Genomic DNA, 11,935 nt, shown 5'->3' with positions numbered 1-11,935 from the left:
AGACTACCATCTGTCAGAAATGGTGTAGGGTCTTTGGACTAGGTGACCTATAGTGCAAGTCCCCTTCCAACTCTGTTAATCTGAATCTTAGTGCCCTATGTGTCTCTTATTACCTACAGGCTGAAGGTAGTTAATGCTGTCCCAAACTGGACTTTGTTTTTTTTTCCTTGAAGACGATTCGCTTCTCATCCAAGAAGCTTCCAAGAAGTTATGGATGGATGAATGAATCAGAGAGGATGGAGGAGAGAGGATGGATGGATGGGAGAAAGGAAGATCAGAGAGAATGGAGGGAGGACCAGAGAAAGCTGAATGGATCAGAGAAAAACTGAATGATTATCTACATGAGTATATAGCTAATGTTACTTAATGCTATTATTTTTATTATTTATTTCATCAAGTATAAATTAGGTAACAAATATAAGTATAAACATGATTATGAATACGTAAAATGGATACGAATAAAAAGGAACATTAGGACAGGGATGGTAGGCACCCTGGTGCACTTATGCATGCCCCTTAAAGACCTCTTAGGAATGGGGTGAGGTCAACAGTAGACAGTCTTCGGTTAAAGTTTTGGGGGTTTGGGGAAGAAACCACAGAGTCAGGTATTGCATTTCAGGCATTGATCACTCTGTTGCTGAAGTCGTATTTTCTGCAATCGAGTTTGTAGCCATTTACCATAAGTTTGTATCTTATTGTTTGCCCGTGTATTATTGAGGTTGAAGCTGAAGTTGTCATTTGACAATTCATTTAGTTATGGATGAATCAAAGAGAATGGAGGGTTGGAGAGATGGATGGATGGGAGGAAGGAAGATCAGAGAGAATGAAGGGTGGGAGAATCAGAAAAAGATGGATGGATCAGAGAAAAACTGAATGAATGAGAATCCACATAAGCATATATTTAATGCTACTTAACGCTTTTATAAAGTACATTGTAAATATTTTTTTTATTTTTTTATACTTATATAAATAAACTTCTGGAGGAATTTATCCCCTCCACCCATTTATTTAGAAGCCTAAAATCCCAAAGAAAGATTTGCTTTTTAAGTTTCTTTAAGCACACCCACCCACTGAGAGTAAACTCATTCATTTTGTAAACTCCAAGGATAGAAACCAAAGGCGCACGCGCAATGATGACTGTATCACGCATGCGTAGAAAGCGGACCACAGCCCACCGACCGTTTCTCGGCTCATCAGCCTAGCCCACTCATGCGTCATCGGTCAAAGGTTGACGCGCTACGCATGCGTGCCAGTCTGCCCACACCAGGTTGACGTTGAGGGGGGAACCGTGGTTCCTACACTACGCATGCGTCTGTCTCAAAGCGACCCCGGAAGCTTTTTATACACGCTTCCGGCCACTCAAGCAAACGAAGCCTGGGCAGTGTGTCCACCGTCGCTATGTCGGGTTCAGCGTCTGGTTCGGCCGGCTCCGGGGCGAGCTCGGTGACCTCCGTAGTGCGGCGCTTCCTATCCGAGTACAGCAGCGGGACGCCGAGCCGCCTGAAAGTGCTGGACGCCTATCTGCTCTACGTCATGCTGACGGGGGCCTTGCAGTTCGGCTACTGCCTCGGCGTCGGCACCTTCCCCTTCAACTCTTTCCTCTCGGGCTTCATCTCGGCGGTGGGCAGCTTCATCCTGGGCGGTGAGGCGCTTTCTGACATGGGTCGGGGTAGGCCCAGTGGGTTTGCGCAGGCGCGACTGTCCCCGTGGCAACCCGGTTGCCCTTCTGCCTCAGGGTTCTGGCGTTGCCATGGTAACCGCCACCCACCTGCCACCTCCCATTGGCGGGTTTTCAACGGGAGGGGGCGGGTGTTTCTAGGTCGCCGTGGCAACCTTCCTTGAGGGGCTTTGTGGTTGCCATGGCAAAGCAGGTAATCCTTATTCTTCAAGCAGTTCATAGAGGGGTTTTAATGGTAGACGGGACCACATGGTTTGAGATGCTGGGGAAAAAGGGAAGAGATCGGTATCGAGGAATGTTGTCGATATAGTTTACTTGGACTTCAGTAAGGCATTTGATAAGGTAGACCATAACCTACTACTAGATAAAGTAGAAGAATGTGGGTTAGACAGCATCACCACCAGATGGATTCGTAACTGGCTGACCAACCGCACTCAACGGGTAGTCCTCAATGGAACTGCATCTACATGGAGGGAAGTATGCAGTGGAGGACCCCAAGGCTCTGTTTTGGGCCCAGTACTCTTCAACATCTTCATCAATGATTTGGATGAGGGAATAAATGGGGAACTCATCAAATTTGCAGATGACACCAAGCTGGCAGGAATAGCCAACACTCCAGAAGACAGGCTTAAGATACAGAAGGATCTTGAGAAACTTGAACATTGGGCACTATCTAATTAAATGAAATTCAATGGTGAAAAGAGTAAGGTTCTACATTTAGGCAACAAAAACGAAATGCACAGGTACAGTATAGGTGGTACCGTGCTCAATAGTAGTAACTGTGAAAGGGATCTTGGAGTCCTAGTGGACAACCATTTAAATATGAGCCACCAGTGTGCAGCAGCTGCCAAAAAAGCCAACACAGTTCTAGGCTGCATAAACAGAGGGATAGACTCAAGATCACGTGAAGTGTTAATACCACTTTATAAGGCCTTGGTGAGGCCACACTTGGAATCCTGCATTCAGTTTTGGTGGCCACGATGTAGAAAAGATGTGGAGACTCTAGAAAGAGTGCAGAGAAGAGCAACAAAGATGATTAGGGGACTGGAGGCTAAACCATATGAAGAACGGTTGCAGGAACTGGGTATGTTTAGTTTAAGAGAAAGAAGGAGTAGGGGAGACATGATAGCAGTGTTCCAATATCTCAGGGGTTGCCACAAAGAAGAGGGAGTCAAACTCTTCTCTAGGGCACCTGAGGGTAGAACAAGAAGCAATGGATGGAAACTAATCCAGGAGAGAAGCAACTTAGAACTGAGGAGAAATTTCCTGACAGTGAGAACAATGAAGCAGTGGAACAACTTGCCTCAAGAAGTTGTGAATGCCCCAACACTGGAAGTCTTTAAGAAGATGTTGGATAGCCATTTGTCTGAAACGGTATAGGGTTTCCTGCCTAGGAAGGGGGTTAGACTAGAAGACCTCCAAGGTCCCTTCCAACTCTGCTACAGTATTGTATTGCATTGTATTGATACTTTACTTATTTCTTTGAATTTATGGTGTTGGATAGCCATCTGTCTGAAACGGTATAGGGTTTCCTGCCTAGGCAGGGGGTTGGACTAGAAGACCTCCAAGGTCCCTTCCAACTCTACTATTGTATTGTATTGTATTGTATAACAGATGCTGAGAGTGCCCTGGATTTATGCCCTGTCTGGGTCCCGCCTTAGTGTTTCCTGTTCCTGTGTAAGAAATGTATCCCATTGGCTGTCAAACTCCCAGGGGGCGGAGTCTTAGCTAACTCTGTAGGTTGTCCTGAGTCCCAGCCTTGGTTGAGCTTTGCTGGGTGATGTAATCTTCCCAGGTGCCATGTGGTGAGATGGGCAGAGGGCTAATCCTATCGTGTCCTGAGGGCCATGTCTTAATCCCATCACCCTGGAGCTGAAGGAGGGGCAGGGAGCTGCTTTGTCTTTAAAAACATATTTCTCCTTTTCTTATCTAGAGAAATATATTATTCCGCCTTTTTAGTATTTCCTAGTGTGGAAAGTTATCACCCAGCCCTCTCCCAGAAAAATGAAATATCCTAGGAAATATTGAAAAGGCAGAATATTACATTTCCCTGGATGTGAAAAGGAAGAAACATATTTAAAGAGAGAATAGCTCCCTGTAGCTTCTTGCCTCCACCCACTTTGTCAATGGGCCATTAAGAAGGCCAAGCAAGTCCCTTTACATAATCAAGAGTTCTCCCCTTCAGCTCCAGGGGGATGGGATTAAGGCATGATAATATAAGCCTTTACTCAACTCCCCACATGGCATCTGAGAACTCAACCAAACCTGGATTCAAAACTCAGCCTAGAGAGTTGCCCCTGCATGGCCCCATGGGAGTCTGACAACCAATCAGAATACAAGCTCAAGATCAAAGGCCAGAGAGGGCATAAAACCAGGGTCTCAGCCTCTCAGTCCTTCTTTCTCTTCTCTTCTCCACCAACATTGAAGCATGTGATCACCTTTTCTGTTCGGGACTCAAGCCATGTGGTCCTGTCCACCATTAAAACCATCTTTCCAAGCAGCCTCCATGTCTCCAATGTCTTTTTCCCCACTTGGAGCCGAACCCAGAAGGATATTTCTTTCTACAATAGAATATTTCATTCTTCCAGGCAGGGGGTGGATGCTAACTTCCTACACCCTTTTGCGACCTTCTAACAAGCAAAGTCAATGGGCAAGCCAGATTCACTTAACCGGGTAACTAACTTTTAACAATTGTAGTGATTCACTGATCAACTGGCAAGAAACGTCATAATACGGGGCAAAACTCACTTAACCAATGTTTCACTTATCAACATAAAGTCTGGGCTTGATTGTGGTCGTAAGTCAAGGACTGTCAGTAGCCTGAGCTATATTTGAGAATATCACAATAGAGAGATTTTAATTTGAGCTATGAAAATATGGGAAAAATACTTTAATTAAAAAGTACTCCTTGTTGTGGCCCGCCAACAGAGCTGACAGCAGAGTCAGACAGTGAGGAGGTTGGGAAGGAACATGGCCCAGTCCTGGAGTCTGGGGAAGGCTCTGATGAGGGCTCTGTGTCAGAGGCAGAGATGGGGCCAGGGCCGTCTGACGGTTATCAGCTGCCTTCGGAGTCAGACATCAGCGATGCAGTGGAACAGCTAAGAAATCAGGGTCGACTTGGGAGTAAAGCCATAGATGGATGGCGAATGGCCTTTCCCGTAGGAAATAAAAGAGGAGCGAAAGGGGAGTGGGTTTTTGCAGGAAACAATTTGTTTGTTTCAGGAGTGTGAAGATCTATCCGTGAATCTCAGACTCTATGCCAAGTCCTTGCACAGCACTGGGTTTGGGAAAGGTTTCCGTGGCAGCTTTCCAAGCTAGATAAGGTCTGTAGTCATAGCTTCCCCTTTGAAAGATTGTTTACCAGGCCTTTCCTGAAAGTGAATGAGAGGCACTCACAATTCGTTTAATAAAAGGGGTTTTGTCAGGACCAGGAGTCTGCTTCATGCTTGTTGGGGAAGCCTACGCCAGAACAGTCCTCAATGTATTGAGCCCTACATTTCTGTTCAAAGCAGCAACACAGTTAAAGTGAGCTTTGCCCCATTTTACAATCTTTCTTGCAGTCATTCATTGAATCACTATAGTTGTTAAGTGAATCGTTCGATCATTGAGCGGATCTGGCTTTCTCCTTTGACTTTGCTTGTCAGGAACCCGCTGGAAACAGGGACGTGCGGGCAGGGGAGGCAGGGGAGGCAGAGCCTCACCTCTCTTCATGAAATAATAGTATATAATATTATATACTATATGTATATATAATATTATATACATCCGTCGCTTTCGTGCCTTCGTCATCCAGGAGCGCCGACAACCTTTCTGCCTCCGCAGCTCCCAGGCGCGGCCGGACGGAGGTAGCCACAGCAACGCCGAGGCAGTCCGGGCGGACGAAAGAGCGAGCGTGGCAGCCTGTTCCTCGGTCGCTCGCCTGCCGGACTGCCTCGGCGCCATTCTGGCTACCTCCGTCCGGCTGCGCCCGGGAGCTGCGGAGGCAGAAATGATGTTGGCGCTCCCGGATGACCAAGCCACGAAAGTGATGGGGGAATGACGAGAACCTTCCTGCCTCTGCTGGATTTCGCGCGCTCCTCGCGATTGCAATATGCAGTCGCGAGGAGCGTGCAAAGTCCAGCAGAGGCAGGAAGGTTCTTGTCGTTCCCCAGTTGCTTTCGAGGACTCCGGAGCGCAAGCCGGCGGAGCACGCTCAGGAAGGCGGGGAATGGGATCACGTGTGCTGGAGGCCCAGGCTGCCTCAGCCTCCAGCACATGTCCCATTACCCGCTTTCCTGATGACGTCACCAGCCTCACCAGCCATAAACCTCACCACACGTCACTGGCTGGAAAGGTTACAAAAGGTGATGACCTCACCCTGGAACAGTACAACTCTCATAAATATGTGCCAGTTGAGATCTGTTTGAATATCAGTAGCTCAGGTTGGCAGTTGAGCTGTTGGTTTGAGCTCTGAGCTGGGCATTTTGGTCACAAACATTTCATCACCGTTGGAGGAAACCTCGTCCGTGGACTTTGAATGGTTCTCATCTGTCAGAACATTGGTCTTTAAATACTTATTTAAAATGTTTTAAGTATGGAGTTTATTTAAAAACCAACGTTCTGACAGACGATGTCTCCTCAAATGGTGATAAAACCTTGCCAATTGCCAAGCTCATATGGAGCTCAGACCAACAGCCCAATAGGCCAGTTGCCTAAACCTCTCCATTTGGATCATGGGACCACAGTTGTAACATTGCAAGTGTGAAAACTGATCGTCAGTTTTTCACTGCCATTGTAACTTCAAAGTCTCTAAATGAATGCTTGTAAGTAGAAGACGAGCTGTACAGTGCAATTAAATTTGTATCATGATATGACCTAAGATTAGTGCACTAGTTTAGCTACTGTATCTTGCAGTGCTAAAGCCAATGTTAAGGTTATTGTATTTAACTGGACTATTTCTCATTCTGATATTTTTCCTCCAACGTTCCATTAAAACAGGGGTGTCAAGCCGGCGGCCCGCAGACCAGATGCGTCATGCACAGGCCACGCCCACCTCAGCGCCGCGAATGGGAAAACGTCACGTGACGGCAAGGTGACGTGGCGAGTTTGACACCCATGCATTAAAACAATGTGTTTCTCCTCCCCCCCTTTTTTTTCTCTCTTCAGTTTGCTTGAGGATTCAAATCAACCCACAGAACAAGGGAGAATTTCAAGGAATCTCACCAGAACGGGCCTTCGCAGACTTCCTTTTTGCTAGTACAATCTTGCATCTCGTTGTCATCAATTTTGTAGGCTGATGAAGGAGGTACGTACACCTTTTAGGCATGGGGGATATTTTTCAGATTTGCTTGTAGAAAATAAAGAGGCTACAAAAAATATTTCAGGAAGCAATTTTGTGAAATGTCCCCTTTGGGGTAAAAAAAATTGTTACTTTCTTAAAAGTGGGAAACCTGCCACCCAGAGTAACCTGGAAATATTTCAAGTGCAGAGCAGCTGCTGCTAATTCTCCGCTTCCCATCCACCCCAATTCAAACAACCCCGTCTTATGTTTGAAATGGCCATTTCGTGCTGAAGAAGGGACATTTTGCAAAAAAATAGTGTTATGCTTCGATCAGAACCAGCTGAAAAATTTGTAGGAGGCCTCTCATATGCTCTCTAATTATCAGTAGCTCTTTAAAATGAGATTTCAGATGCTGGGTGGTGGTGGTGGAGTCAAAACCATCTAACAACACAAGTTTTTCTATTTTTTTAATGTTTTAAATGGTGCATTTTAGTTGGAAGTATTCTCTGTACCACAGACCCCAGGCAGAATAATATTCTTTGAATCCTTTCCATAGGTCTTTTTATCACATTCCCTAGGAGCCTATTAGTCTTCTCTCAAATTTAGATCTGCATGCTGATACCCTGTTTCCCCCAAAATAAGACCTCCCTGGGCTTTTGAGTGCATGCTCTAAAATAAGTCCTCCAAAAAAAAATAAGTCCTCCCCGAAAATATTGCAATACAGCGGCAACCATGAGGTGACCACGTCTGCTGCCTCCTGGAGAAACATGGTACAAGAAGTTCTAAAATCATCCAGACTGAAGCTACCCTCCAAACAAGGGGCTGTAATAACAGGCAACGCTACATGAAACTTTGACCTCAGCTTCATTGCAGCAGATGTAGAGCAGTGCTTCCCGACCTTTGCAAATTTAAGTTGTGCGGATTTCATCATCTCCCCATGACTGGCTGTGGAATTCTGGGACTTGAAGTTCATACCACTTGTCAGGGTTGAGAAACAATGTTGGCATATTTCAAATAACCTTGTCCCTGTTTGCCACTTGGGGCCCCAGTGGGGGAATCAACGCAGTGGAGGTGGTTGATTGGATAATAACAGTTCCCACCTTCTCCCTACTTTGTCCCCAACACTCCCCATGTGTCCTTAGATTTTAATGTTTGAATTTAACATTTTATTTTTTTAACTAAGATGTAAGTGTAAGCTGTCCAAAGTTACTTGGTAAGATGAGTGGTCAAATTATATACATAAATACACAGCCAAAATTGTGGAAACTTTTTGGGAAAAGTGTACAGTATTTTTGAGGTTTGATGGCTGATAACACCACTTTTTTTTTTTTGGCAGTAGTGTTAAGTAATTAAGCACCCCGTTAGAAGAGCGAGTATGCAAAGAAGCGTAATGAGAGTGATATGGAATAGCATGCACAAACCAGCATACAGAGACACTGAATAGTATAAAAATATAGTAGTTTACTATGTAGAAATATAGAAGTATTCAGAGTCCGGTTAACAGTCCAAGTCATACACAGTTCAGTAATTCAGTTATCAAGATAGTCAGTTTAACACACAAAGTAGCTAACAGTAGCAATACTCAGTAACTCACGAGCAGTATCAACAGTATCCACGATCAGCATCTAACAAAACAGAGCTAACAGCCATTCTGGCTCCCTCTTATAGCTGCTTGAGGTAACAAACCAATTACATCTGTTAAGTATTTAAAGTAACAGTAAAGTAATCATAGCTTATATACATTGCCAAGCCTAGGGTTACATCCCTAAGAAGTAGTATCATAAAATTATTTATCAATGGAAAGTAATTTAACGAAGGATGTAATGCAATAACTTTTATGAAGGATTTGCTATTAGAATAGCAGTTATAAAGAAGAAAAGTGAAACACGTAGAAAAAAAAAGAGAGACAAAAATTATCACCTTAGAAAAAATGAGATACACAAAAATTATCACCATGTCAGTTAATACTTAGTTGCGTAACCTTTAGCATGAATCTTTAGCCTTACAATGTCTTCCCATGGAGTGAACCAAGTCCATTAGTTCTGCAGCTCTTATAATGTGAACCCAAGATTGAATTAACTGGGTTTTATTGCTGGGTCCCTTCTGACTAACAAGTTTCTTCAGTCGGCTCCATAGATTTTCAATTGGATTAAGGTCTAGGCTATTCCCAGGCCATTCCAGCAGTGGAATATGATTATCTTGAAACCACTTTTTGCACACAGCCACAACATGACAAGGAGCTGAATCCTGTTGAAATATAAATGCTTCATTGTCTTGGAAAAAACCATGTGCCGAAGGCTTCAGTTTGGGCTGAAGTATTTCATCAATGTATATTTGACCATTTATGTTCCCATGAATCACACAAATTCTTCCCACACCTTTTGATGTCATACAACCCGAGATCCTAACACTGACTGTGTGTTTCATGGTACATGTAATACAATCAGGATGCAAATCTTCTCCGATTCTTCTCCTTTTTCTCCTTATTTGGCTATAACACTTCATAGAATACAGACAATTGAAGAAATTTTGTTGCATTACATTCTTGATTAAATCATCTTTCCATTGATACATAATTTCATGGTACTACTCCCAAACAAAGCGTTGTTAGAAGCCATCAAACCTCCAAAATGCATTTTTCCCAAAAGGTTTCCTCAATTTTGGCCACTACTGTACATACATCAACCAATGAAAGATTCTGTATGTTCAGCTAATTCACGGAGTCATTTAGAGTCTAAAGGTACATCAGTGAAGCAAAGATAGATGATAGATAGATAGATAGATAGATAGATAGATAGATAGATAGATAGATAGATGATAGATAGATAGATAGATAGATGATAGATAGATGATAGATAGATGATAGATAGATAGATAGATAGATAGATAGATAGATGATAGATAGATAGATAGATAGATAGATGATAGATAGATAGATAGATGATAGATAGATGATAGATAGATAGATAGATGATAGATAGATAGATAGATAGATAGATAGATAGATTGATAGATAGATAGATAGATAGATAGATAGATAGATAGATAGATAGATAGATAGATAGATAGATAGATGATAGAGATGGATGGATGATAGGTAGGTAGGTAGGTAGGTAGGTAGGTAGGTAGGTAGGTAGGTTGGGTGGGTAGGTAGGTAGGTAGGTAGGTAGGTAGGTAGATAGATAGATAGATAGATAGATAGATAGATAGATAGATAGATAGATAGATAGATGATAGATAGATAGATAGATAGATGATGATAGATAGATGGATAGATTGATAGATTGATAGATTGATAGATGATAGATGGATAGATGGATAGATGGATGATAGATAGGTAGGTAGGTAGGTAGGTTGGGTAGGTAGGTAGGTTGGGTAGGTAGGTAGGTAGGTAGGTAGGTAGGTAGGTAGGTAGGTAGGTAGATAGATGATAGATAGATAGATGGATAGATGGATAGATAGAGATAGATAGATACTGTAGATAGCTAGATTTTAATATTAATAAATATTGGCTTAGAAAATGTTTCTTTAAAGGGATTGGCCTTAGTATGATCTGAATAACCAAGTTTCAATAACCAAGATAGATAGATAGATAGATAGATAGATAGATAGATAGATAGATAGATAGATAGATAGATAGATAGATAGATAGATAGATAGATGATAGATAGATGATAGATAGATGATAGATAGAAGATAGATAGATAGATAGATAGATAGATAGATAGATAGATAGATAGATAGATAGATAGATAGATGATAGATGATACATAGATAGATAGATGATAGATAGATAGATAGACGGACAGACAGATAGATGATAGATAGATAGATGATAGATAGATAGATAGATAGATAGATAGATAGATAGATAGATAGATAGATAGATAGATGATAGATAGGTGATAGATAGATAGAAGATAGATGATAGAGATAGATAGATAATAAAATTGATTGAATAATTGATTGATGTTGGGTATATTAGTACATGTAATTAGCACAAAGAGATGTGATTAATTTTGTTCCTCTTAATTTGTCTTTACTCTGTTATTTACCCTGTTTCCCTGAAAATAATACCTCCCCGGATAATAAGCCCAATTGGGCTTTTGAGCACATGCACTAAAATAAGCCCTCCTCCAAAAAGAAGCCCTCCCCAAAAATATTACAACACAGCAGCAGCCATGAGGTGACCACGCTCGTCGCCTCCTGCACCTCAAAAATAAGACCTCCCCGAAAATAAGGCCAAGCGCTTATTTTCGGGGAAACACAGTGTCCTCAAGCAAATAATGCATCTGGTGTTAATGTGGGACATGCTATAAGTTCTTGCCTTGTGTGGCATTTCCAAACTAAAATTCAGCACATTGAATTGGTGGTGTCAGCCACTGCTTTCATACAAAGCATGGAATTTGAAGCGAATAGTTATGAGCTCCAAAATTTTCTATAGGCAATCTAGAGAAAAGAGGGATGGATACATTGCATGATCCTGAACCTAGGGAGATTAACATGTGGTTGAATTTGCAACCAATGCCCAAAAGTATTGTTGCTACAACAAAAGAAGATACCCCGTCCTTAATAGCAATTGTACTTTCTCTTGTATTTTGTATTTTCTCTTGTAGACTGTCCTGGACCTCTCTTTTTTTACTGAAGACAGGCCTCTGTTGGACAACATCCCAGACTCCAGTTTGTTTTCTAATAAGAAATAGTCTGAGGATCAAAATGAATGAAGGAATTGGCCGCCGCCTTTTATGTCTCAATAAATTCACTTTTGTTATTTCTTCCGTCACTTGTTTGGATCTTGACAACAGTTAGAAAACCACAACATTGTTGGCAGGCTTCGGACGACTCTTCTGTAACCTCTGATTTATTCAGGATATTTCAGATAGTTAGTTGCCTGGGCACCTTCATTCTGCAGCCATCTGAATGTGCATTTATTTCTTCCCAACCTAGTGTGCGCTTTGTTCTTGTTGCCTAGATGTTGGCAATGGTTCTAAAAGCGT

General features: G+C 42.5%; 1 protein-coding gene and 1 long non-coding RNA gene across 2 annotated transcripts in view; one reads left to right on the top strand and one right to left on the bottom strand.

Moving 5' to 3' along the window:
• Window positions 1–11,548, bottom strand: part of LOC309400500 — a 37,078-nt gene extending 25,530 nt beyond the window's left edge. Inside the window, exon 1 of the long non-coding RNA XR_014176667.1 lies at window positions 11,016–11,548. This is a non-coding gene — a long non-coding RNA (uncharacterized lncRNA). The remainder of the gene's footprint in view (window positions 1–11,015) is intronic.
• Window positions 1,327–11,716, top strand: LOC309400499 (dolichyl-diphosphooligosaccharide--protein glycosyltransferase subunit DAD1). The gene is made up of 3 exons (XM_081969027.1): window positions 1,327–1,642; window positions 6,824–6,962; window positions 11,555–11,716. Exons 1-2 carry the CDS (start codon window positions 1,399–1,401, stop codon window positions 6,952–6,954), a joined length of 375 nt encoding a protein of 124 aa, XP_081825153.1. The 5' UTR covers window positions 1,327–1,398; the 3' UTR covers window positions 6,955–6,962; window positions 11,555–11,716.
• The last annotated feature ends 219 nt before the right edge of the window (window positions 11,717–11,935 follow it).

The sequence above is a fragment of the Natrix helvetica genome (assembly GCF_964273705.1).
Source record: "Natrix helvetica genome assembly, chromosome: W".
Lineage (NCBI taxonomy): Eukaryota > Metazoa > Chordata > Lepidosauria > Squamata > Natricidae > Natrix > Natrix helvetica.
The sequence above is the reverse complement of the archived record's forward strand: the minus strand, read 5'-3'. Positions and strand labels throughout refer to the sequence as shown.

Excerpts from the sequence above, each read along its gene's own strand:
- LOC309400499 (XM_081969027.1), top strand. The coding sequence starts at position 1,399 with ATGTCGGGTTCAGCGTCTGGTTCGGCCGGCTCCGGGGCGAGCTCGGTG. Across the intron at positions 1,643-6,823 it reads GGGCAGCTTCATCCTGGGCG|TTTGCTTGAGGATTCAAATC; the intron begins GTGAGGCGCTTT and ends TTCTCTCTTCAG.